Source organism: Nannobrachium achirus (assembly GCF_963921795.1).
Source record: "Nannobrachium achirus genome assembly, chromosome: 9".
NCBI lineage: Eukaryota > Metazoa > Chordata > Actinopteri > Myctophiformes > Myctophidae > Nannobrachium > Nannobrachium achirus.
In genome coordinates this window covers 57,654,909-57,682,569 of record NC_137818.1, presented here as the reverse complement: position 1 = coordinate 57,682,569, position 27,661 = coordinate 57,654,909, and the positions used below count along the sequence as shown (strand labels likewise).

The 27,661-nt window shown below is 42.0% G+C and overlaps 4 protein-coding genes and 1 pseudogene across 5 annotated transcripts; 3 read left to right on the top strand and 2 right to left on the bottom strand.

Annotated features, from left to right (window-relative positions):
• Positions 1-5,025: 5,025 nt before the first annotated feature.
• LOC308291014 (P2Y purinoceptor 12-like) lies at positions 5,026-6,306 on the top strand (the record flags this gene model as incomplete). The annotated part of the gene is made up of 3 exons (XM_080732929.1): positions 5,026-5,205; positions 5,302-5,685; positions 5,866-6,306. The coding sequence occupies 3 exons, from the start codon at positions 5,026-5,028 to the stop codon at positions 6,304-6,306; spliced, it is 1,005 nt and encodes a 334-aa protein (XP_080589055.1).
• Positions 6,307-7,975: 1,669 nt separating this feature from the next.
• On the top strand, positions 7,976-10,843 carry LOC308291012 (P2Y purinoceptor 14-like; the record flags this gene model as incomplete). Its single annotated transcript, XM_080732924.1, has 4 exons — positions 7,976-8,155; positions 8,258-8,653; positions 9,465-9,602; positions 10,823-10,843. The coding sequence occupies 4 exons, from the start codon at positions 7,976-7,978 to the stop codon at positions 10,841-10,843; spliced, it is 735 nt and encodes a 244-aa protein (XP_080589050.1).
• Positions 10,844-12,652: 1,809 nt separating this feature from the next.
• LOC308291011 (P2Y purinoceptor 14-like) lies at positions 12,653-16,749 on the top strand (the record flags this gene model as incomplete). Its single annotated transcript, XM_080732923.1, has 4 exons — positions 12,653-12,832; positions 12,931-13,320; positions 13,610-13,701; positions 16,740-16,749. The coding sequence occupies 4 exons, from the start codon at positions 12,653-12,655 to the stop codon at positions 16,747-16,749; spliced, it is 672 nt and encodes a 223-aa protein (XP_080589049.1).
• Positions 16,750-19,199: 2,450 nt separating this feature from the next.
• LOC308291010 (P2Y purinoceptor 13-like) lies at positions 19,200-20,929 on the bottom strand (annotated as a pseudogene). The gene is made up of 3 exons: positions 20,747-20,929; positions 20,261-20,649; positions 19,200-19,631 (listed from the first exon to the last, which is right to left on the bottom strand). The product of its transcript is annotated as a P2Y purinoceptor 13-like (transcript).
• A 3,157-nt stretch (positions 20,930-24,086) lies between these two features.
• Positions 24,087-25,556, bottom strand: LOC308291009 (P2Y purinoceptor 13-like; the record flags this gene model as incomplete). The annotated part of the gene is made up of 3 exons (XM_080732922.1): positions 24,087-24,518; positions 24,919-25,278; positions 25,374-25,556. The coding sequence occupies 3 exons, from the start codon at positions 25,554-25,556 to the stop codon at positions 24,087-24,089; spliced, it is 975 nt and encodes a 324-aa protein (XP_080589048.1).
• Between the last annotated feature and the right edge of the window lie 2,105 nt (positions 25,557-27,661).

Sequence of the window (27,661 nt, the reverse complement as noted above, 5' to 3'; positions counted from 1 at the left end):
ATCCACCATGTGTGTCTGTTTACACACCTTCATTCAGTGATTCAGTTATGATTGCATGATGCAAGCACACTCTCTCTCTCTTTCACACACAAACGCACGCACGCACGCACGCGCACGCACGCACGCACGCACGCGCACACACACACACACACACACACACACACACAGTAGCCTATTTATTTACTGCAGGTAAACACAGCGTGCCACTGCCACAGCATGCATGCACATATCGGCCCATTCATTTAGAGGGAAAATAAACAGCCTAATAGCCTATTATTAATTGTGTATTGCTATAACCCTCTATGGCTAAAACTGCAGAGCGTTCGCATAGCAACACGACATGACGTCTGAAATAGAGAGGATATGAATTTAATATTAATAAACGTGTTCTTACTGTAGGTAGCAGCTCTCGGTCGTTGTCTTCAACGTGTCTGTTAGCTCTCTCTCTCTCTCTCTCTCTCTCTCTCTCTCTCTCTCTCTCTGGACAGAGATTTATTTTCTGGATGATGCTCAGTGGGGCTGGGGGCGGGGCGGAGGTCGCTGTTCTGCTATCCCTCCGATAGCAGATAGCCGTTGTAAAAACGATTCATAGAATTTCTATGACAAATATAGTCTTACTGGTATTAATAATGGAGGTCTACCTTACAATTACATGCGTGTGACGTCTGGCTCTTCTTGGGAGGGGGAAGGGGTGAGGAGAGAGAGAAGCAGGATGAGGGTATGGGGATAGAAGCATAGTATCTCATAGAAGAGATGGAGAATTATGATCATGCAGAGTCCCCTGGTGGAGATTCCACATTACTACAGAGTTCAGACATGAGGCATGACTGTAGTGTACTGTAGGTTCTCAACCTGTGGGGTCCCAATGACTCCCCATGCAGATGATTTAATGTGTAACATTGTTTTCTCTCTCACAGTAAACAAACCAACATAAGGTTTAAGTGTATGTCATTACGTGCGCATCCCGCATCAAAAACTCATTCAAGTCGCCCAGGGACTCATTCATGTCATGGTCCTGGGGTCCCGGGGATGCGCCTCCATTGGAGTCCATGTTAAAATAATTTACCGTGTCGCGGTAAAAGAAAAACATTTTAAAATTCCAGACACCACCAATGTTCATGGGTGAAAGCATCCTACTTTACCCTACGTTAACACAAATAAAATCCACGTAGAAAGTCTTAAACAGGCAATAGAAACGTCAATGTTTTGATTCCACCGACGTCCGACGCCATTTTGCGCACCCGAATTCATTAGGGGCACATGTTTTAGTAGTTTTAGTAGTTCTAAGTTCAAACATTAGCCAAATTGTAAAATAAATATAAGAAATAGGCAAACATTTTGAAAATAGACGATCTACAAGCTCAGCGCTCGAAAACATTGTATTGAGGACTCATAAAACTTTTCTGGGACCCATTTGAATGACCACCTGTAGGTCCCGGGACCCATTACATTGAAAACCTAGTAACATCACTGATAGACTATATAGAGGGTACCTGCACATTTCTTAATACCTTTAAAATGACAAATTAAACATTGTCCAAATTGTCAAATATTAGAGGTAGATTGTGAAAATAGACGATCTACATGCTCACAACTCCTATTTTCACAATAGAACCATGTTATTCAAAATGTAATCACACCTAAATGTGAAGTGAGCGGTGCTATTTATGAGTTTGTTTCATCAAGCGTCCCCCTAGCCAATCACAGTGTCTTGCGAAGCTTGGCCAGTAGAACCCTGGATGTAGCCTACAAGAAACTTTGAGCCATTTGTGCCAAGCCAGATGTAGGCCATGCGTCAGTTTACTTAAGCCCCGGAGTCACATGCCCTGGACATTTTTTTACATGTTTTTCTCATCGTTTTTTTGACCGGACAAAGCCAGATGTTGGAGCTAAAGCTCCTGTTCCAGGAACACTGCTCAAATGTTCCCACAAGAAGATAAAACATTCACATTTCACACACTAAACCGCTCTAAGTAAACCGAGAAGTGTTTAAAGGGGGTTGCTGTGCTATACGACGATGTGGTTGGACCATCTCTTCAAAGAGATGTGGGTGGGAAGAGGATGTTGATCTAAAAGAAGGTACATGAGAAACCTTTGTGAGAATCAAGTTAGCATTCACGACAACCAGACTCTCATTCTTAGCTGGAGCATACTCTATTTAGCCTATGTCTAGTTTCTCCAGGTAGAAAGCCATTTTGCCTCTGCTACAGATGATGTTTCCCCATCCCCTCTCATGCAAGGTGAAGGAGAACTCATGGTAGGTCAAAGCTCAACCTTGTGTAGCACAGAATGCGTATAAAGGCTGCCCTTTTGTTTGTTGCAGCCAATACTGCTGGCCTTCGTTGTTTAGGGCTGTTGTTTGTTTGAGCACATCAATGCTTACCATGCTTATAGCACTACAATTTGTGTCAACATTGTTTTATTTTATTTAATCGTATGCAAATGTATTTATTTCAGTTTACAAATGAAGTGACGTCAAATGAACCTCCGTGCTGTGTCTGGACTGGAGATACTGGTAAAACAGTATTCATTCTATACATTGTATGTGTCTCTTTGTGTATTTTAATGCATTTTAGTAAATAATATACTGTCTTCTTCCAGCTGTGGTGCTGGAATTGTCCCCCACCCTTGTCCTTGTGATAAAACCACCTCAGTGTTACCACGAGGGGAGTGCGTGTACATTTCAGACAGGAAGTCCCCGACCACAGAAAACAGTTCGAGCCTAGCCGCTACGGTGAACACTTTTTGTCACGGGCAAGACTAAATAGGCCCCAAAAATCTCTTATGACACGACCTGTCCTAATCTGTCCACTAAACAATATGCTTACTGATGCTCACATACCATTAATGATAATAATAATATGAAGTGTGAGTTCAGTAAGGTAACAGCCGTGTGGAATACTCACAGGGGGAGATGCTTCTTCTTTTAAAGCAAGCCAAGTCTATATATCATTATAGCACAGATTCAGAAAATGAGGCTTTTTGGAAGTTCACAAAAACCTCCCTTTATTTGCTCAGTTCATCGTCGGATTGCAAATGTACATTTATCAATAAAAATGCAAATAGAAGAAGTCAGAATGAAAACGAAATCTATTAAGATTTAACAATGCCTTAATTTAGGCTTGTTCTAAAATAATTCTCAATTTAGATGTAAAAGGAGGAGGTTCCGGTCTAAATACATTTGACACCAAATAGGCTTATTCTCAAAATAGTCATTTTTTACCTTCCTCCATGTAGAACCATTACTGCCCGACATCTGAGCAAGGTGCAAGAGAAGAATCCCCAAAAAGAGACCATAGGGCCCATGGGCCCCGAGGGCCATGGAGCCCACGGAGGGCCGAAGCCCTCCGTGTCCAAAAACCCCAAATGGAAAAACCTCCCAAAAGATCCCCCCAAAGAGCCTAAAAGATGCTCTTGTTTGAGCCCTTATATACGGTGGTCCGATCTCAAAGAAGTTCCCCTTTTGCACCTTTTCAGACATCCTCAGCATGACTAGGTATTTTTCTAAACAGAAATACATAGGTTACATGTCATGTAAGCAGTATGAAGAGGAAGTGGAAATTGGGAAGCCCATATTAGGACAAAGTGGCCCCTGCCGAAATTGGGAAAATGGGAAGCCCATATTAGGACAAAGAGGCCCCTGCCGGTAGCTACCTATTGCTTAATCTGAGTTTTCAGAAGTTCTTTTCACCAGTTGCCCAACTCTCAAGCGCAACCAGTGGTCATACTGACTCAGCTGTCATTCCTACCCGTCAATATTCCCTTTTTTGGCCACCCAAGTGACGGTATCATTGCCAGACCCATGAAATGGGTAGGCCTACATAAGCAAATGTCGGTCTGTCCGGTTTTTCTCCATAGATGGTCATGATGATGACATGATGATGACATGAGGGAGGGATAGACCGACAGACAAAGCCTTCATGTCATCACAATGACATGAGGGAGGGACAGACCGACAGACAAAGCAAAAGGCTTTGTCTGTCGGTCTGTCCCTCCCTCTTTTCTCCATATTTGGTCACAATGATGTCACAAATGATGATGACATGAGGGAGGGACAGACAGCCTATAAAGGGACAGACAGCCTATAAATGTACCATTAAATTTATAGGCCCAGAGGGTTGGCAGAACCGGGGTCTGGCACAACCAGGTTGACCTGGTCTAGTTTTAAATTAGTTGTTCAACATAAATTACGATCTATTACATGTCCACATGTTCAACACTTGCATTGTGCTGCAGGAGTTGTGTATTCATTCACTGCATTTCATTAATGATGATTTGAATGCAGTGTTTGCATTATGTTGTAATACTAGAGCTGGCAACTAATGTGTTTTGTTTGTTTTCTTAAAGGGACAAATCCAGCTACTGTTTTCCACAATTATCTTACCCTTTTGATTTGTTGCTGTTACCATTTGAGGTAGGTAGGCATAGATTTGAGGTTGTATTCATAGTGACATGTTTTAATGGGTTAGTGTGTTCAAGGCCCTAGTATGCACAGCTTCCTTTCTCTCTTGCGACAGCCCTTTTGGTTTTATTGGTGTGTATGTTAATCCCTGACACTGCATGTTTTTGTACTGAATATTACATATTATATTGCATGAGTTTGGTGCCAGGCCTGTCTCCCTCTTTTTCCCCAATAGTAATTTGTTAGTACAGTGTGCACGGGCCGACTTTACGTTCCCTAGCCAGAGGAAAGTTAACTGTAACTTTCGATACACATACAAATCTTGCCTGTAAATGGTAAATTGTGTATTTATATAACGCCTTTATCCAACACGCTTTACATAGATTGTGCATTACATTCACCCACACACACACACACACACACACACACACACACACACACACACACACACACACACACACACACACACACACACACACACACACACACACTATATACTTATAGATTTGAACAATTAGCCACAATTCATATAGCTAACACTGTAAACTAATGTTGTTCTCTATTTCTTCTTTCTTTCATTTCATCATTTCTCTCAACTGGTTAAGACTCTCAAGGTTGTGAAGATGAACGCCACAACATCCAATGACTCAAAGTGTGTTCTAGATACCAGTGTGACAGAGGTCGTCTTCCCCTGTCTATATACTGTCCTCTTTCTAGTGGCACTGGTACTGAACAGTCTGGCTGCATGGATCTTTTACAAGATCCCCACAAAGTCCACATTTGTTGTCTATCTGAAGAATGTGGTGAGTGAAGGAATTTGTTTTGGAAATGTATTTGTCAGTGCAATACAGAAAAAAACAGAGACTTAGTGATAATTAATTATGATCCTTCAACAATAGGTGGTGGCTGACATGCTCATGACTCTGACCATCCCTGTGAAGGTGCTGAATGATGCAGGTGTAGGCTCCTTGAACCTGCGAGTCTTCTACTGTCGATACTCTGGCATTCTGTTCCACCTCACAATGTACATCAGCATGCTTTTTCTGGGCCTCATCAGTCTGGACCGCTACCTGAAGATAGTCCGGCCATTTGGTAGATATGCTGTGCAGAAGGTCAGGGTTGGTCGGGTGCTGAGTGCAACTGTGTGGGTGGTGATGTTATCTCTAGCGCTGCCAATCGTCATCCTGGCTGACAAACCACCGCAGCTCTCTGGAGGCAAACTGAAGTGTTCCTCCCTGTGGCGAGAGCCGCGCTTGTATGAGGCAACCTACCTCTTCTTTCAGGTAAAACCTCTAAAGTTTGCACAGTAATTATCTCTGTCAAGCCGGACGGATACTGTTTGGTTCCCACACCACCGTTTGTGCACCACTGTTCTTAACTAAGCAATGTGTGGAAGTAAAACTTGAACACTTGCCTTGTCAGTGGAGTGAATGCTTTGTCGTTCTTTCTTTTGATGTGTGCAGGTGGTGTTCTGGGGCACACTGGTTCTGATGCTGTTCTGCTACACCTTCATCAGCAGGAAGGTGTACGAGTCATACAAAGCCTCCAGGAGCAGCTCTGAAGTGACCAGTCACAGAACCAAAGCAAAGGTCTTCGTTGTGGTAGCAGTGTTTTTCATCTGCTTTGCCCCCTTCCACTTTGCCCTTGTTCCCTACATATTGAACCAAACCCGAGACAGAGCAGCAAACCACTGCAGAGCACTGAACACCGCCAACATCGCTTATGAGACCACCAACTGGCTGTCGAGCATGAATGTGTGTCTGGATCCACTCATCTACGTATTGCTGTGCAAGATGTTCCGGAGAAATCTGACAGCCACACTCAGCAGCAAGACCCGCCTCAGCCTCACACAAGGCAACATGGAAAATAAATGCAATTCACCGAGAGGGCCTGCAGATCACTAAAGTGCTTGGCTGTAGCCAAGACCAGGAGCAGTGCTGTCTTAAGAGTCCATCCAGCACCGATGGCCGACCCCATTTGTCTCTAAACTGGCTGGAGGCACCTCACTCCTTTCATTAAGCAACACACCAAAGGGTGGCGGTTCATTGGGGCACATTCCAAGCCAATATGTCACGCTGATGTGGCTGCAAAATAAATGCTCACTGTAGAGAATGTCCTCCTGCTTGTCTCCTTAAGGAAATATATACATAATTGTATAATAATAATATAATTTCAACACTTTCTGTACACCTTTTTTGAAAATAAATATTCTTCCTAGTACAGTATAATCATGATGATAATTTTTAAAGGGGGAAAACGGCACCCCGTCTTTAATATTCAAGAGCAGAAACGTTATTGGGTGTGGAGGGGGGCAAGGAACCATGGGGATACTGGTCCAAAGAGGTTGAGAATGGTCTAGGCTACATGACATGTTATTAAAACGTTACTGTTATGTAAAATAAAAGTTTCATTGCTACAGTAAGTATTTATGTTAAAATAGGCCAGCCATAAGTGTCAATGCATATTTATATACAACTGTGGGAATCCAGGTGAATGGTGCACCCACTACACTATACACCTGACCTCATGTACAGGATGATATAAAAGGCTAGTTCCTCCAGTTAGAAAGCCATTTTGCCTCTGCTACAGATGATGGTGTTTCCCCTTTCATGCAAGGCGAAGGAGAACTCATGGTAGGCCAAAGCTCAACCTTGTGTAGAACACACATGTAGATGTGTGAAAGGTTATCCTTTAGTTTGTTGCAGGCAATGCTACTGCTGGCCTTTGTTGGTTAGTTAGGCTATTGTTTGTTTGAGCACATGGATGCTTACCATGCTTATAGCACTTTAATTTGTGTCAACATAGTTGTATTTTATTTAATCTGATTCAAATGTATTTAAATATTTATTTCAGTTTGCAAATGGAGTGAAGTGCTGTGCTGTGTCTAGAGAACTGGAGATACTGGTAAAACAGTATTTCATGATGTGCATTGTATGTGCCTTTGTGTATTTTAATGCATTTTTGGCAATAATATCACTGTCTTTTTCTTGTAGCTGTGGTGCTGGAATTGTACCCCACCATTGTCCTTACTTTGTGCTGCAGGAGTTGTGTATTCACACTGCAAAGCAAAGTAGGTTTATGCAGTTTGTTCTTTCTTTTTCTTTTTCTTTTTTTATTACTATATTATTTTTAGCGGTGCTAATTTGGTACTGTGTGCACGGGCAGATCCTCCCTTCCCTAGCCAGAGGAGAGGGAAGCTATGTTGTAATATAGTATGTCCTATTTTTCCACAAAGTGCCTCAGGTAAATTCTTCCTGTTTAGGGGAAGTTAGTCACATTTCACAATGTTGATTGTTGAGCATTCTAAGGTTTAAGGGTTCCTCCTGCCCCCTCCACAAGCAGGAGGTGGCGTAGTCTGGCATATTATTAATACCAGTTACTACACAACAAATACTTATTAAGATTAGTCAGCCTCCAAATTAGTAACTATTTATCTTTGCAAGACATACTGTACATGTATCCTTCCATCATGCATTTGCAGTGTTTTGTCTCTCTTGCTGTAAATTCATTTTTTTCTCTATTCTTTCTTGCATTTCATCTATCTCTAGGCTTTCCACTCTCAAGGTTGTGAAGATGAACACCACAACATCCAATACAATGGAGTGTGTTCTAGATACCAGTGTGACATCGGTGGTCTTCCCCTGTCTATATAGTGTCCTCTTTCTAGTGGCACTCGTACTGAACAGTATGGCTGCATGGACATTTTACAAGATCCCCACGAAGTCCACATTTATGGTCTATCTAAAGAATGTGGTGAGTGAAGGGATGCGTGTTGGAAATGTATTTGTCGGTGCAAAAATATAGAAAAAAAACAAACATTACAAAGTGATTGTTAATCTGATCCTTCACTAATAGGTGGTGGCTGACATGCTCATGACTCTGACCATCCCAGTGAAGGTACTGAGTGATGCAGTTGCAGGCTCCTTGCGCCTGCGAGTCTTCTGGTGTCAATACATAGCCGCTCTGTTCCACCTCTCCATGTATGCCAGCATACTTTTTCTGGGCCTCATCAGTCTGGACCGCTACCTGAAGATAGTCCGGCCATTTGGGAGATATGCTGTGCAGAAGGTCAGGGTTGGTCAGGTGCTGAGTGCAACTGTCTGGATGGTGATGTTATCTACAGCACTGCCAATAGTCATCCTGGCTAACGAGCCACCGCAGCTCTCTGGAGGCAAACTGAAGTCAAAGTGCATCGACCTGTGGAGTGGGGTTGGTCTGCAATTCTATAAGGCAGCCCACTACGGTTTTCAGGTAATGCACAGCATGGTCAACATTGCACTGTAACTGTCTAAATGTAACTGGTGTGATAGTTGTGACCGAAGGTCACAGTTTAGTATATGGGTTTGTTGCTCTGACATCACTGTGATGTCAGGGGAACCACTCTAACAGAATGGGTTTGCTGCTCTGACATCATGCTCTGACTTCACTGTGATGTCAGGGGAACCACACTAAAACAGAATCTCTTTTAGGCCTGGAGTTCCCTGATGCCATCAATATTAAGCCCATACAGGACTTCATATTGGAATGCCCATATATGGAGGCCACATCGGCCTCATACCACACTAACATAATCCATATATGAGACAGATGGCCAAAACAGCCCATATCTGTGTGGCTTGGTTCTACATTCAGGGATCTCCATGTATGGGCATAAAAGGGATTGTACTGAGGTCAGATGTCATAGACGTCACAGGACTTTCACATAACCAATAACTGAGTAAGCATGTTTGGGCCCACACAGCATATCTCCATATAAAGTACATGGATCTCCACATACTGTATGGGTACCAGGGGTCTCCATATATGGGTAACTGGTCCGATATACATAACTGGCCAGATGGCCAAGACATGGCACTTTCGCCCTGAGGCGTCTTACTAGTATACTATATTCCATGTTAGTTATAACCAACCCAATGTAGAATGTATTATACCCACTACTAGGCCAGAAAGGCTAAAGGTGAGGGATTATGTTTTTGTTCTCATGAGTCTGTTCATGAGTCTATCCGTGAGACTGTCAGTGAGGCTGTCTGTCTTTCTGTCTGTCTGTCTGTATTGTGTGCAGGTGGTGTTCTGGGGCACTCTGGTTCTGATGGTGTTCTGCTACACCTTCATCAGCAGGAAGGTGTACGAGTCATACAAAGCCTCCAGGAGCAGCTCTGTAGTGACCAGTCGCAGAACCAAAGAAAGGGTCTTCGTTGTGGTAGCAGTGTTTTTCATCTGCTTTGCCCCCTTCCACTTTGCCCAAGTTCCCTTCATAATTATGAACCTAACCCAAAACACAGCAAACCACTGCAGGGCATGGAACACCATCTACATCGCTTATGAGACCACCATGTGGCTGTCGACCACAAACGTGTGTCTGGATCCATTCATCTACATATTCCTGTGCAAGACATTCCGGCGAAATCTGACAGCCACACTCAGCCGCAAGACCCACACACAAGGCAAAATGGACATGTGTGTCACAGTGTGTGACAGGAAAGGCTGTAATCCTGGGCTCTGCTCTCCCTCTGCCACACATGGGGAGACAACGGACTGACCTCATGCTTCCTTCTATGCATGAGGAGTCAAAGTTGCTTCTTTTCACCTGACAGTGGGGATTTCCCCGGTTTGGACGTAGCGCGTGGAAGGAACACCTTATTCCAACCAGTTCCTTTCCCCTCCATCAGGCGCTCCGGCTGGCCAGGGGAAGGCATTATAGAGACCAGGATTACTGCATGTTTTTGTGAGGGTATCTAGTCTAGGAGACACGGGGAGAACATGCAAACTCCACACAGAAAGGCACGATCGCCAACCCCACCTAGGGTGTGGGCGCTGATGACGCGGAGGAGGGAACACGCCCCCAGCGCCCACAGCATCCCTAGGCGGGAATCGAACCCAGGACCTTCTAACTGTGCTAACCACTGCACCGCCGTGCCCCTGAAAGGCTGTTAAACTTAACTTCACATTCACTAGGCTTTCATTACAGTGGAAAGCTTGGTTTTTATCTGCTTACCATATCAGGTCATTTGCTTCAACACCACCCTCTCATACAGTAGTAATAACTTATGCACTCCAGAGAGGGCCTACATATCACTGACGTGCTTGGCTGTAGCCAAAGCCAGGAGCAGTGCTGTCTATTCTCTCCAAAGCCACCAAAAAAGGATGTGAGAGTCCATCCAGCACCAATGGCAGATCCCATTTGCCTGGAAACCAGTTGGAGGCACCTCACTCCCTTCATGAATCGACACACCAAAGGGTGGCGGCTCATCGGATCGGCGGGGTGCCTTCAAAGCCAATATGTCATGCTGATTTGGCTTCCAGGGAGATGCTCACCGTGGCTGGCTGTTTCATTGTCTTCTATACATTTATTCTAAATACTATAAACATTTTTCTTGTTTTTGTGAAATTTTTGTTTTGTGTATTCTCATGTTTGTGCAGCACTTTGTGACTCGTGTCTAGAAAGGTGCTGTGTAAATAAAGTTATTATTATTATTAAAATTATTATTATTATTATATACAGTACGCATTTCAAGAATACATAGTGTTACACTGGAAGCAGTTCACCATTGCCACCAAATGCTTAGTTGTATTTTAAACACAAATATGATTTGCATATTGCATTTTCTATGATTTTCATGATCAGTCATATCACAGAACAGGATGGAAGTTTTTTGGTCCAATAATTAAGATGAGAGTAGAGGGGTAGAAGAAAGACCATGCAGAGTCCCCTGGTGGAGGTTCCATATTACTACAGACTGCAGTAATGAATGACATCAGATATAGGTTAACACAAGTATTCTGATCATAAAAACAGGATGTTTCATGTTCCCACAAAAATGGGTGAAACATGCACTAAATCACAAGTAAACAGAGACGTGTATAAAGGGGAGTGGCGTGGTAGCAGCTAGTTTTTCCAAATGCTTCGCCCACTAGAACTTTGCAGGAGGATTCTAGATCTGATCTAGAAAAGAATGCATGTCTTTGCTGTTCATCCATCAACAGCCACTGAGACTGATGCAGAATCAAAGGGTCTTTCATTGAGAGGATTAGGAAGACTGTGATGACTCATGTGTGACATCACAAATGTCATTAGCTCGAGAGACCACACATTGTAAGTCCAGTTTAATATAAAATGTGTTATTTGCATTTTGCCGCAGGAGTTGTGTATCTATTCACTGCAAAAGAAAGTAGGTTCATGCTGTTTGTTAATATTATATATTTTTTAATTATGATTTGAATACAGTGTTAATGCATTATGTTGTAATACTAGGGCTGGAAATTAATGTGTTTTGTCTGTTTCCTTAAAGTGGGCGAGTCACAAAAAAACAAGGACAATCTTTGGCAATTTCTGGTTAAATTGTTGATGACATCATGGCGCGCCCGTACTGTACCATAGAGTTATAATGTACTGTTCCTACAATGTACATTCTCTTCCCATAGCCCGCAGGGTCGCACTGGCAGCTCACAGGAAGCAACTCGCACAGGGCTACTGGGTTAGCACTAAAACTAAAGCTAAAGTTTTAAGCAGCGGGGCTCTAAAAGCGGGGGGCTTGCCACCTTTTTCCACGCCGCTCCCCGTAGCGGGGCGTGTCAACGGCACTTTATTTAAGTTATTCATATTAATTTGAGGTATAATACATTTGCATAGATTTGAGGTTGTATGTGTTACAGTGTAGGCCTAACTGTGTTCAAGGCCCTGTTACGCACAGCTTCCTTTCTCTCTTGGGACTGCACTGTGGGACCTTTTGGTTTATATCGGTGTGTATGTTAATCCCTGACATGTCTGCCTGACATTGTATTTGTGTTACTGCATGTTATATTGCATGAGTAGTTTGGTGCCAGGCTTGTCTCCCTCACTTTCCCCAATAGTAATTTGGTAGTACCGTGTGCACTGTGCACAGACCGACCCGCCATTTCCTAGCCAGAGGAGAGGGAAGCTATTTTGTAATAAAGTATGTCCTATTTTTCCCCTGTTTAGGGGAAGTTGGTCACATTTCAATGTGTTGAACATTCTAAGGTTTAAAGGTTCCTCCTGCCCCCTCCACAAGCAGGAGGTGGTGTGCCCGGCCCAGGCATATTATTAGCATAATTAAGGTCAGCCTCCATTTTTTCTTTTGTCTTTTCAAGACATGCATGTATCCTTCCATCATGCATTTGCAGTGTTTTGTCTCTCTCACTGTCTCTCTCACTGTAAATTCATGTTGTTCTCTATTCTTTCTTTCATTTCACAATTTAATCTATCAGCTTTCCACTCTCAAGGTTGTGAAAATGAACACATTATCCAATAACTCCATGGAGTGTGTTCCGGATACCAGTGTGACATCGGTGGTCTTCCCCTGTCTATATAGTGTCATCTTTCTAGTGGCACTGGTACTGAACAGTATGGCTGCATGGATCTTTTACAAGATCCCAACTACCTCCACATTTATGGTCTATCTAAAGAACGTGGTGAGTGAAGGGATTTGTGTTGAAAATGTATTTGTCACTGCAAACATATAGAAAAAAAACATTACAAAGTGATTAATAATATGATCCTTCACCAATAGGTGGTGGCCGACATGCTCATGACTCTGACCATCCCTGTGAAGGTGCTGAATGATGCAGGTGTAGGCTCCTTGCGCCTGCGGGTCTTCTACTGTCGATACACAAATCCTCTGTTTCATCTCTCCATGTATGCCAATATACTTTTTCTGGGCCTCATCAGTCTGGACCGCTACCTGAAGATAGTCCGGCCATTTGGGAGATATGCTGTGCAGAAGGTCAGGGTTGGTCAGGTGCTGAGTGCAACTGTCTGGGTGGTGATGTTATCTCTAGCGCTGCCAATCGTCATCCTGGCTGACAAGCCACCGCAGCTCTCTGGAGGCAAACTGGAGTGCATCAACCTGTGGAGTGGAGTTGGTTTGCAATTGTTTAAGGCAGCCCACTACGGTTTTCAGGTAATACATGGATAACTTTGCAATGTAACTGTCTAAATGTAACTGTTGTGATATACTATATTCCATGTTATTCATAACCAACCCAATGTAGTATTCATTATCTCCACTGCTAGGCCAGAACAGCCGAAGGTGAGGGATTCTCATTCCCATGTTCATGCATGAGTCTATCAGCTTTCTGTGAGACTGCAGTGAGGCTGTCTGTCTGTCTGTCTGTCTGTCTGTCTGTCTGTCTGTCTGTCTGTCTGTCTGTCTGTCTGTCTGTCTGTCTGTCTGTCTGTTTTGTGTGCAGGTGTTGTTCTGGGGCACACTGGTTCTGATGCTGTTCTGCTACACCTTCATCAGCAGGAAGGTGTACGAGTCATACAAAGCCACCAGGAGCAGGTCTGAAGTGACCAGTTGCAGAACCAGAGCAAAGGTCTTCATTGGTTCATAGGATTATTGTTATTGTTTGTAATGTTAGTTGAAATATGAGCATGTAAGGTTATATTTTGGGACATATCTGACTAGTTATGGTTTGACTTGATCTGGCCCCAATCGAGACGTTACTGATTGGTCCAGGTTCTGACCGTGCTTGCTGGGAAAGGCTGTTAAACTTAAAGGAGGACTTTGCCCCTTTTCAACCTATCTTCATATAATAGGTCTTCACTAATGTTCATAATAAAATAGCACAATTTTTTTCTACTCGGTCCAAGTCTCTTAGGAAAGCTGTGGGAAGTTCAGAAATCCATAGTCTTGTGACATCATCATTTGACAAAAAAAAATAATAAAAATCAATCAATATTTTTGAAAAAAAAGAAAGAAAAAAAAAGAAAAAAAAATGGCTTCCACTTTAACATTGCAACTTTCCAGGAATAGAAAGCCTGCATTTTCTATTAGCTTGGACGATGGGAAACAAAACGGGGAATATATATATATATATATATATATATATATATATATATATATATATATATATATATATATATATATATATATACAGTATATATATATATATATTATCAATGTATTAGTGAGGACCAATTATATGAAGATAGGTTGAAAAGTGGTGAAGTCCTCCTTTAACTTCATATTCACCCGGCTTGCATTACAGTGGAAAGATTATTCTATCTAGAGACTCAGACTGCTTACTGTACCAGGTAATTTGCTTCAACACCATCCTCTTATACAGTAGTCATCTATGTGTATTATGTACATGCAATAACTTATGCACTCTGGGTTCACCGAGAGGGCCTACAGATCACTAACGTGCTTGGCTGTAGCCAAGGCCAGGAGAAGTGCTGTCTTAAAGGGCCAGCCAGTTCACCTCTGGGGCAACCAGATCTTATCTTATTGTTGTTTGGGACACGATCAACACAATCCTGAGTTATTTTTTGTGTTCAATCTGTGTTTTGAAATATTTTAGTATTTCAGCATGAATGATGATGCATTTTGCATCATATGATGCAGCATGATGACTCATATGATGCAAAATGCATCATCATCCATGCTGAAATACTAAAATATCTCAAAACACAGATTGAACACAAGAAATAATTCAGGATTGTGTTGATCTTGTCCCAAACAACAATAAAATAAGATCTGGTTGTCCCAGAGGTGAACTGGCCCTTTAAGAGACAACCCCTTCATCTCTATTCTGTCCAAAGCCTCCAAAGGAGGCTACGAGAATCCATCCAGCACCAATGGCAGATCCCATTTGCCTGGAAACCAGTTGGAGGCACCTCACTCCCTTCATGAAGCGACGCAACAAAGGGTTTCGGCTCACCGGATCGGCGGGGCCAATATGGCTTCCAGGTAGATGCTCACCGTAGAGAATGTCCTCCTGCTTGTCTCCTTAAGAAAACATGGGATGCTCACCACCACAGTAGCTGTGAAGTGTAATCTCTCAAACCACGTTTGAACATGGGCCACTTAAAGTCATCGAGAGATCTAGTACAACTAGCAAGAATAAATGGAACTGTGCTCAACTCAAAGTCTTAACAGTGTGATCTGCGCTCACAAATGAGTATGTAAAACATTCAATAAAACAGAGCAGCAGAAGAGAACTATAACTAATTCCTCAGCATTTCTGAGACATGTGGCTATGAAATCTGGTTTGAGGACATGGCAGCACATACTGTACATATATCACATGTACATCACAACCAAAAGTATGAATTTCCTAGGTACCAACCATATGCTGTAGGAATCTAACAGGTTAATAAGTCAAACCTCCTAGGGCTTATCTATTAATCAATATTTAAACCAACACTATAAATACTAACACTACAGTATGTAGGCCTACATATGCCTACATTTGTTATACCAACCTCCTCTCTGGTTATACTGGGTATACAGTAGAATGTCTCTACTTTGGTTTCTAAATTTGATTGATACTGTCCTCTGTTAAGGAATATCACTATTTTCTGCTTCTTCTAAATTCAGTTTTTGTTCAATTTGCAAGTTCTATTTATTATTGCGGCCGTCAGGTCGCAGTTTAGTATCAAAACCTCCACCGGCCGTCCGTCCGTCCGTCCGTCCGTCCGTCCGTCCGTCCGTCGGTCACACGTCACACCTTTGCCCTGCTCATATCTCCGCATCAGTATGACATCACACTGCTTGGTGTGTGCCGTCAGGGTCATTTGTGTACGGTGTGATGTCATACTGATGTCAGCAGTGTGATGTCATACTGATGTCAGCAGCTATGTCTCTATATATGGAGTTATATGTTGTTCGTGTCCAAATATGGGGCTTGTGAGGTCAGACTTAGTGAGATTCGTCGGTTATCTCCATATATGGAGGGAGAACCAGCTTATGAGCCGATGAGTTGTGTCAGAGTCGAGATCCTGCTTGCATCTAATCTGTCGGTAGATAATGCCGGTCTTATATAAGGGTCATTTGTGTACGGTGTGATGTCATACTGATGTCAGCAGTGTGATGTCATACTGATGTCAGCAGCTATGTCTCTATATATGGAGTTATATGTTGTTCGTGTCCAAATATGGGGCTTGTGAGGTCAGACTTAGTGAGATTCGTCGGTTATCTCCATATATGGAGTGATGTGTTGGTTATCTCCATATCTGGAGATTCAACCTTCAATGATTTTGACATCTTGTTACTAATCTGTCGGTAGATAATGCCGGTCTTATATAAGGGTCATTTGTGTACGGTGTGATGTCATACTGATGTCAGCAGTGTGACAGGAGATAAGCGACCAACGGTCGCTTATCTCCCGATTAGGGAGTCTTACTGGTTTGTAATACTTTTCTTCTTTTGAGTGTGTATGCATGTACTGTATGCTGTGCAAACAGTACATGTAGACAATGAAGCAATGACATGCTATTAGCTGGCTGTTTCATTGTCTATATATTTATTCTAAATATTCTAAACATTTTTCTTGTTTTTGTGAAATTCTTGTTTTGTGTATTCTCATGTTTGTGCAGCACTTTGTGACTTGTGTCTAGAAAGGTGCTGTGTAAATAAAGTTATTATTATTATTATTACCCTTATTACAATTATTATTACCCTTATTATGATTATGATTATTACCCATATAAATAAAATAATAATAACTTTATTTGATACACTCGAGAGGAAAAATAGTACCATGAGACAGAGGGGTCAAAGTTGAACAAGCATTTCTCCATGAAGTAGAAATATGTCAACAATAAAAATGACGGCGGTTTTGTGGATTAGTTTATTACAAAAAAATGGTTCTAGCAACTCAATGGAACTACTTTTAATTCAGCACAAAAATGACCACAGTTCTGTCCAGGGGATTCAGCTGACCAATTCATGCCCTTGGAACAAGTCCATTACTGGTGAGTACTCCACACAGCTGCGTTTATAAAATAGGCGAACTATCACTTTAAGTGTCTTTTGAATGCTTCTAAGGTTTATTTGAAAAACCTGTGTTTCTATGTCAGCAATCGTCAAAGAAAAGGTCCTTTTCACTTAACTGGAGCTCAGTTAGTTTGTTCTTGTGAGACTACTATGTCAGTGGTGCTCAAACCTTTTCGTGTGAAGGACCCCCAAACTGATATGTATTTGGCCATAGACCCCCGTCTCAAAATATTGTATCAGGTTATCAGTTATCATTTTCGCTCCGTGTTCAACTGTTTAGTCATCGTCAGATATTCAAACTCAGATTTAGTGTAAAGACATGACAATGGCTGTAGTTTGCCATGATCACACAACTAGTACTGCAATGTTTCACTCTACAGTCTACAACCAGTCATACTGTACATTCCACAAAATTAAAATGTTGCTGGGTTTCAGGCGAGACTTTCCGAATGAGATGATTTTGTGCATGCGCACTTACGCCAATTTATATTTGGCGGCGTGCTGTGTCGCGCATATACAAGCGAACAGCATTTTGCGATGCGTTACATTGTAAGCTTGGTGCACGGCAGAACACAAAACCAATTATAAGTCTGGCTTTATGTGAAGTACAGTCAACAGCACATCAAACATACAGTATACAGTACACACACACACACACACACACACACACACACACACACACACACACACACACACACACACACACACACACACACACACACATGACCTGCAATGCTGTTAACTTGTGAATGGCACTACTGGGGGTTTGCCTGTGTTGACAAATAAAAGATCAATCTGTTGGATGTTTTTTGTTATCAATTATGTTTTATTTTTCCATAACATGAGTGGATCAAGATTATAGACATACATACGGTATGAATAGAATTAGAAATAGTAAAACATTAATCAAAAGAAAAATACTAATTCCAGACAAACAACACAAACAATAACAAGACAAGAGAAGAAAAGAAAGAGAAAACCCACCCACCCCCTTTCCCCGGACCAACACGGAATGTACAATAGTGCATGCCTGTGCTAGGCTGTTACCACTATATAGCGATTTCTTGAATCATAGCCTTATAAGTTTATCTGCAATGTCCGACCATATATTAATGTTTTCTTCTTTCGCTCCGTGTAACCTTGCTATCGACTGCTCTAAGTATACTATATCTAGAAAGGTTAAGGCCCACTGGCGAAACGTTAACGTATGAGGAGGTTTCCACCGCGTAGCTACCATCTTCTTTGCCGCCGTTAATCCAGCAAAGAAGATGCGCTTGCGTATATTGTTTAGTTGCAACTGTGAGACGTCATTTAATAAAAATAAAGAAGGAGAAGATATGATATTGATACTAAAGATTGTTGAAAGTTTTGAGGCAACCATATTCCAGAATGATGACACATTTGGGCATTCCCAGACCATGTGAAGGAAGGTACCAATACTATTTGAGGTGCAGAGAGTGCAGTTGGGATTACTCAAAATCCTCATAGCAGATAGCACATAATCTGCAGGGAGTTAAATAAGTCCGATGTACAAAATTGAAATGAATTTGTTGATGGTCTGGATTTCTAGAAGATAACCTAATGTTAGAACATACTGTGTCCCAACAAAAGTCAGGGTCCAATTTTTTTACATCATTCCCAGGGACGTGCTGGGCCCCTGATTCAGCCCGGGAAAAAGAGTTGGAGAGGCCCTCATTGCGCGCTATAGAGAGCGCTGCTGCTACTCAAAGATTTGCCATTTCAGATCATGACAAGTGACAAGCCAGTGGGCCAATATCTTCCATTACTTTAGAGATGGAGCTTAGAATTGAAATCGGGCGGTAGTTGCCAGGGTCTCGTTTACTGCCTTTTTGTGCAGGGGGGTTATTTTTGCTAATTTGAAGTCCTGGGGGAAGTGACCCTGTTTGATGGATAGGATTATTATGTGGGTAATGATTGGAGCAATGGAGGCGGCATGGTATGACCATCACGAGCCGCAGAGACATGTTGCAGGGGTTGAGTACACTGCTCTAGATAGAAACCAGGCTTTCCACTGTAATGAAACCCTGGTGAATGTGAAGTTAAGTTAAACAGCCTTTCCTGTCACACACTGTGACACACATGTCCATTTTGCCTTTTGTGACTGTCTTGTGGCTGAGTGTGGCTGTCAGATGTCTCCGGAACATCTTGCACAGGAATATGTAGATGAGTGGATCCAGACACACGTTCATGCTCGACAACCAAACAGTGGTCTCAAAGGCAATTTTGGCGTTGTTCAGTGCTCTGCATTGATTTGCTGTGTTTGGGCTTTGGTTCAATATGTAGGGCAAAGCGGCAAAGTGGACGGGGGCAAAGCAGATGAAAAACACTGCTACCACAACGAAGACCTTTGCTTTGGTTCTGCGACTGGTCACTTCAGAGCTGCTCCTGGAGGCTGTGTATGACTCGTACACCTTCCTGCTGATGAAGGTGTAGCAGAACAGCATCAGAACCAGTGTGCCCCAGAACACCACCTGCACACAATACATCAATAGAAAGCACAACAAAGACACCATGAGTTTGATTTGAAATCTTTGGTCCATGTTTGGTGTGAATGCAAAGGCGGTGCCAAAGATTAGATGAGCACAGGCAGACAGACAGACAGACAGACAGACTCACTGACAGTCTGACAGTCTCACGGATAGACTCATGAACAGACTCATATTACCGTATTTTCCGGACTATAAGGCGCACTTAAAAGCCTTTAATTTTCTCAAAAAACTACAGTGCGCCTTATAGTCCAGTGCGCCTTATATATGGATCATTCATTGACATTGACATTCCCTTTAGCACAGCTCCATCTGTTTGATGCATAACGCAACGGTAGCGTCTATTATGTGCGCCTTATAGTCAGGTGCACCTTATATATGAAAACAGTTTGAAAATAGACCATTCATTGACAGTGCGCCTTATAGTCAGGTGCGCCTTATAGTCCAGAAAATACTGTACTAGGAACGAAAACACAATCCCTCACCTTCGGCTGTTCTGGCCTAGTAATGGGGATAATAAATTCTACATTGGGTTGGTTATGACTGACCTGGAATACAGTATATCACAACAGTTACATTTAGACAGTTACAGTGCAATGTTAACCATGTATTACCTGAAAAACATAGTGGACTGCCTCATACATTTGCCGACCAACCCCACTCCACAGGTCAATGCACTCCAGTTTGCCTCCAGAGAGCTGTGGTGGATTGTCAGCCAGGATGACAATTGGCAGCGCTAGAGATAACAACACCACCCAGACAGTTGCACTCAGCACCTGACCAACCCTGACCTTCTGCACAGCATATCTCCCAAATGGCCGGACTATCTTCAGGTAGCGGTCCAGACTGATGAGGCCCAGAAAAAGTATGCTGACATACATGGAGAGGTAGAACAGAGGGTTTGAATATCGACATAGAAGACTCGCAGGGGCAAAGGGCCTACACCTGGATACTTCAGTACCCTGACAGGGATGGTCAGAGTCATGAGCATGTCGGCCACCACCTATTGGTGAAGGATCATATTATTAATCACCTTGTAATGTTTTTTTCTATGGATCTGCACTGACAAATACATTTCCAACACACATGCCTTCACTCACCACATTCTTTAGATAGACCACAAATGTGGAGGTAGAGGGGATCTTGTAAAAGATCCATGCAGCCAGACTGTTCAGTACCAGTGCCACTAGAAAGAGGACACTATATAGACAGGGGAAGACCACCGATATCACACTGGTATCTGGAACACACTCCATGGAGTTATTGGATGTTGTGGTGTTCATCTTCACAACCTTGAGAGTGGAAAGCTGTTAAGAGAGAGATAGATGAAATGACAAAATGAAAGAAAGAAGAAATAAAGAAGAAAATGAATTTACAGTGAGAGAGATGTGTATGTATGTCTTGAAAAGTAACTGGTACTAATAAATTGCCTGACTTTCTCCACCTAACGCTTGTGGAAGGGGCAGGAGGAACCTTTAAACCTTAGAATGTTCAACACTGTGAGGGGGGGGGGGGGGGGGGGGGAATAATAGGACATACTTTATTACAAAATAGCTTCCCTCTCCTCTGGGTAAGAAGGGGCGGGTCGGTCTGTGCACATGGTACTACCAAAATACTATTGGGGAAAGAGATGGAGGCAGGCTTGGCATCAAACTACTCATGCAATATAACATGCAGTAACATCAATACAAAGACAAGCAGCGTCAGGGATTAACATACACATCAATAAAACCAAAAGGTCCCACAGTGCAGTCCCAAGAGAGAAAGGAAGGTGTGCTTAACAGGGCCTTGAACACTACACTAACACAAAGAGGAGAGAAAACCCTTCAAAACACATCACTAATACAACCTCAAATCTATGCCTACCTACCGGTACTATACCTCAAATGAATATGAATAACTCAAATAAACAGAGGTCAAATTATAGTGGAAAACAGTGGCTTTCCCGTTAAGAAAATAGAGAAAATACATTTGTTGACACTTGCCAGCCCTAGTATTACAACATAATGCAAACACTCTTTTCAAATCATTATAAAATTATAATATTAACAAACAGCATAAACCTACTTAGTTTTGCAGTGAATAACTACACAACTCCTGCGGCACAATGCAAATAAAACATTTTATATTAAACTGGACTTACAATGTGTGGTCTCTCGAGCTAAATGATTTTTGTGATGTCACACATGAGTCATCACAGTCTTCCTAATCCTCTCAATGAAAGACCCTTTGCTTCTGCTTCAGTCTCAGTGGTTGTGGATGAACAGTGAAGACATGGATTATTTTCTAAATCAGATCTAGAATCCTCCTGCAAAGTTATAGTGAGTGAAGCGGTTGGATAAACTTGTTTCATCACACCACTCCCCTTTAAACACTCCCCTTTAAACATGAAACATCCTGTTTTTATGTTCAGAATACTTGTGTTATGTGTTAACCTACATCGGTTCCACAATTAGTTTTCCCCAAGGGCCGAATTATGTCTAGGGTACCAAGCCGAGGGCCACAGCATTGCGGGGGGGTGACGGTGGCGTTCCCGCTACTCCAGCGACATTTCAGATATACTGTACTAGTGCAGTGTTTCTCAACCACTGTGCCGCGGACCTTTGGTGTGCCCTTTGACATTTTGACAGTGAAGTCACGATTTAAGGACTTTTACATTTTGAAAATAGCCACACACTCCATATATCTAGGGGTGCCCTGGGATCTTTTGGCTATGAAAAGGGTGCCCTGGGATATTTTGGCTATGAAAAGGGTGCCCTGGCAGAAAAAAGGTTGAACTAGTGTTGTTGCTGTTCCTATACCACCATTATTATAATTATTATGAGAAATGCACTCCTTACAGTTGAAACAAAATAAGTTAAGAACCAATTAACCAGTCTCCTTGAAAAGTTTGCATCTGTATTAACAGCAGCTTGTTGAACAGTGCAGATACATAAAAAAATGTTCTGTCCTATTCTGGTCATGTAAAAATAAATATTATGTAATGGGCTACATGATTAGTCTTAAAGAAATAAGGAAACACGTAGTAAAAAGCCATTTCCATTTATAAGACCAAACCTCGTTAAAATATTGTCGTGAAATGATTAATCGTGACGTTAGAAAATGAGGATTTATTCACAAAATGTAAAGAGAACATAATGGGAAGATTGATGTTACAATAAATCAGAGAGCAATTATCAGAAGAGAGTATAAGTAAGTAGTTAATACTCTCACACTCTCTTGTAACAAAAAATAATATATATTTATAATTTAGGCATTTAGCAGGGATAATATACAATCATGTATTCAAAACAATCAAAACCAGAAAGATTCTGGGACATTGCAAGTGTGGTTGCACTGACGCGAGTCACAAGTAATCCACTGGGAACAAAGCCACACAAGACAGAGAGAATGAATCAACTACTCTATATTAAAAACTCATTGACTGCCAAGGCCCGAGTTTCCCAAGTTATTACAGTAGTCCCAGGCTGCCAGAGCCCGAGTTTCCCGAGTTGGAAGCCATTTTGAAAAAAAAAAAAAAAAAAAAAAATTTTTTTCAAATTTTTTTTTTATAAAAAAATTTCTAAAAATGCCTCAAATGTATTAGGCATGATCGCAATTGTGAAATTGCATGTGTAGCCCCATAACAAACAAACACATGAATGCCTGAACGGATTTCCAAGCGGATTTTTTTGTTTGAAAGCTGTTAAAAAGTACTACACATATGATGCATATATGGTGCATGGGCGTGCACGATCCGTGCACTAAAAATTGATCCGTGCACTAGAAATCTAGGATAGTGGCAGTCTGGTACTTGGGGGCCATCTTGAAATGGCATTCAATGAGTTAAGAGGAGATTCAACAACCACCAACAGACTTCAGGTCCAAGCACATCATAGTCTCCATTTGCACACTTTTAGTCCATGGTTTAAAAGTAAGTTCCCTTCTTGAATTCTGTCTTGTATTTATATTACAAAGTATGATGTTACTTCTTCCTCTGATGTCTGATGTCACTCCTGTCTTATAAACTTGTAAAAAGTGATGTTATCCGGGTTGTAAGGGTGAATATCTTTACAATATAATGTCCACTCAGAGGTCAGAAGAGGATTAACAACGGATTATAATTGTGATGTCAAGTGAAGCATTATCAATTGTGTCTGATTGGACTTTATATTGTCCAAGATATCCAGCCTTTACAACCGGATAACATCAGTAAAATAGTATACAAAACACAGGTTCACTTTGCTGGCAAAGAATTCTTGAACCGAGAATTACTAATAACATTTTAGAAACAAACCTAACTTGTTCCTATTGTTGCAAATGATTCCACACTGAAAGCAGAAAGACACACGCTGAGACATGCTGCAGGGGCCACATGCGGCCCACGGGCCACGGGTTCATTACACTGCTCCAGATAGCAACCAGGCTTTCTCCTGTAATGAAAGCCTGGTGAATGTGAAGTCAAGTTAAACAGCCTTTCCTGTCACACACTGTGACACACATGTCCATTTTGCCTTGTGTATGGGTCTTGCGACTGAACGTGGCTGTCAGATGTCTCCGGAACATCTTGCACAGGAATATGTAGATGAGTGGATCCAGACACACGTTCATGGTCGACAGCCACTTGGTGATCTCATAAGCAGTGTTGATGGTGTTCCATGCCCTGCAGTGGTTTGCTGTGCCTTGGGTTTCAGTCAATATGTAGGAAACAAGGACACAGTGAAAGGGGGCAAAGCAGATGAAAAACACTGCAACCACAACGAAGACCTTTGCTTTGGTTCTGCGACTGGTCACTTCAGAGCTGCTCCTGGACGCTTTGTATGACTCGTACACCTTCCTGCTGATGAAGGTGTAGCAGAACAGCATCAGAACCAGTGTGCACCAGAACACCACCTGCACACAATACATCAATAGAAAGAACAACAAAGCATTCACTTGAAGCTGCCTGCAGCCTACTATAGCGCCACCATGAGTTTGATTTGAAATGTTTGGTCTACATTTGGTGTGCGTGCAAAGACGGTGCTTAAGATTAGCTGTGCACAGACAGATAGACAGACCTCACTGACAGTCTCACGGATAGACTTGTGAAGAGACTCATGGGAGTGAAAACAATCCCTCACCTACGGCTGTTCTAGCCTAGTAGTGGGGATAATACATGCTAATTGGTTGGTTATGACTAACCTGGAATATAGTGTATCCCAACAGTTACATTTAGTCAGTTACAGTGCAAAGGTGAGTGACCATGTATTACCTGAAAACTACAGAGGATTGCGTGAGACAATTGCAGACCAACCCCACTCCACAGGTCGATGCACTGCAGTGCTCTCCACTGCAGCACTCCAGAGAGCTGCGGTGGCTTGTCAGCCAGGATGACAATTGGCAGCCCTGAAGATAACATCACCACCCAGACAGTTGCACTCAGCACCTGACCAACCCTGACCTTCTGTACAGCATATCTCCCAAATGGCCGGACTATCTTCAGGTAGCGGTCCAGACTGATGAGGCTCAGAAAAAGTATGCTGGCATACATGGAGAGGTAGAACAGAGGATTTGAGTATCGACAGTAGAAGACTCGCAGGGGCAAAGGGCCTACACCTGCATCATTCAGCACCTTCACAGGGATGGTCAGAGTCAGGAGCATGTCAGCCACCACCTATGGGTGAAGGATCATATTATTAATCACTTTGTAATGTTTTTCTATATGTTTGCACTGACAAATACATTTCCAACACACATCCCTTCACTCACCACATTCTTTAGATAGACCACAAATGTGGAGGTATTGGGGATCTTGTAAAAGATCCATGCAGCCAGACTGTTCAGTACCAGCGCCACTAGAAAGAGGACACTATATAGACAGGGGAAGACCACCTCTGTCACACTAGTATCCATAACACACTTTGTGGAGTTATTGGATGTTGTGGTGTTCATTTTCACAACCTTGAGAGTGGTAAGCAGATAGATTAAATGATGAAATGAAAGAAAGAATAGAGAACAAAATGAACTAGAAATACTGTTCCTTCGAAACAGTGTGGGCTCGATTCCAACCCAACAAATAGGATACTTTAAGGTACTGTAAGGTACAGTACCCTACAGTATTGTACTGTACCTTACTATACTGTACTGCACCTTACTGTACTGTACTGTACTGTACTGTAACTTACTGTACTTTACTGTACTCTACTGTAACTTACTGTACTTTACTGTACTCTACTGTACCTTACTGTACTGTACTTTACTGTACTCTACTGTACCTTACTGTACTGTACTGTACCTTACTGTACTGTACCTTACTGTACTCTACTGTACCTTACTGTACTATACTGTACTGTACTCTACTATGCCGTACTATAACTTACTGTACTGTACTCTACTGTACCTTACTATACTGTACTTTACTGTACTCTACTGTACCTTACTGTACTCTACTGTACTTTACTGTACTCTACTGTACCTTACTGTACTGTACTGTATTGTACTTTACTGTACTGTACTTTACTGTACACTACTGTATCTTGCTGTACCTTACTGTGCTGTACGTTACTGTACTTTACTGTACTTTACTGTACACTACTGTACTGTACTGTACCTTACAGTACTGTACTTTACTGTACTCTGCTGTACCTTACTGTACTTTACTGTACTCTACTGTAACTTACTGTACCTTACTGTACTGTACTTTACTCTACTCTACTGTACTGTACCTTACTGTACTTTACTGTACTCTACTGTACCTTACTGTACTGTACCTTACTGTACTGTACTTTACTGTACTCTACTGTACCTTACTGTACTATACTGTACTGTACTCTACTGTGCCGTACTGTACCTTACTGTACTGTACTCTACTGTACCTTACTATACTGTACTTTACTGTACTCTACTGTACCTTACTGTACTCTACTGTACTTTACTGTACTCTACTGTACCTTACTGTACTGTATTGTACTTTACTGTACCTTACTGTACTGTACTCTACTGTACCTTTCTGTACTGTACCTTTCTGTACCTTACTGTACTTTACTGTACTCTACTGAACCTTACTGTACTTTTACTGTACTCTACTGAACCTTACTGTACTGTACATATTCTATGTGTTCTAGATCTACATTTTTGATTCTGTGTTTGGGAACCAGCAACTGTCAAATGGACTCCAACTGTAGTGGAGTATATTGAGTGCATATACTGTAGGCTAACAATCCCAGATCACATCTGTCCTCCACTATGTCTATAACCAAGGCGTTCTTCTATGTGGCCACTCCAGACTGAGGAGTGGAGCATGGCTTTTATTGTGTTTGTGGATCTGACTTGGAAATGCATTGGTTTTGATATCTCCCTGACAACCAACAACAACCACTAATATGGCTGACTGTCCCTGCGGGCTCTAGGATATATGGCTATGGGATTTACATCCCATCGCCCGGACTTGATTCTTGATCACAGCTGTGTAATCAGTAGAGTGGAGAGGGACATTTATTTATAGTTTTAACTATAACTATAGTTTTATACATCACACAGCTTAGACATTTGGATCAAATCAGAGAGCAGACCTGTGTGAACGCAATGATATAGATAGCATATCTGAAGTGTGAACACTGCAGCCACAGCGCCTTAACATAAACATGGGTCTATTATCCTTCTCTCCACTCTACTAAACCCATTGGAAATGCATTGGGTGCTTAAAGTTAAACATTTTTATTTTTTTATATTTATACTACAAAACATTTCAAAAAGAAAAATACACGCACACTTGTCCTCAGTAAGCTGAACACATAAAAATTTGAATGGTGTTGAAAGGTGTAAGCGTTTAAGAGATGAAGCGCGCCAAAGTTTTGAGGATACTGACTAGTATAGAAATAAATAATGAAGATAACATACGTGTGCTCGCCTTTAGGCGAGCCCACAATTAACAGTGAGAGAGACAAAACACTGAAAATGCATGAAAGGATACATGTATGTCTTGAAAAGGCAAAAGAAAAAATGGAGGCTGACTCACCTTAATTATGCTAATAATATGCCCGTCTACGCCACCTCCT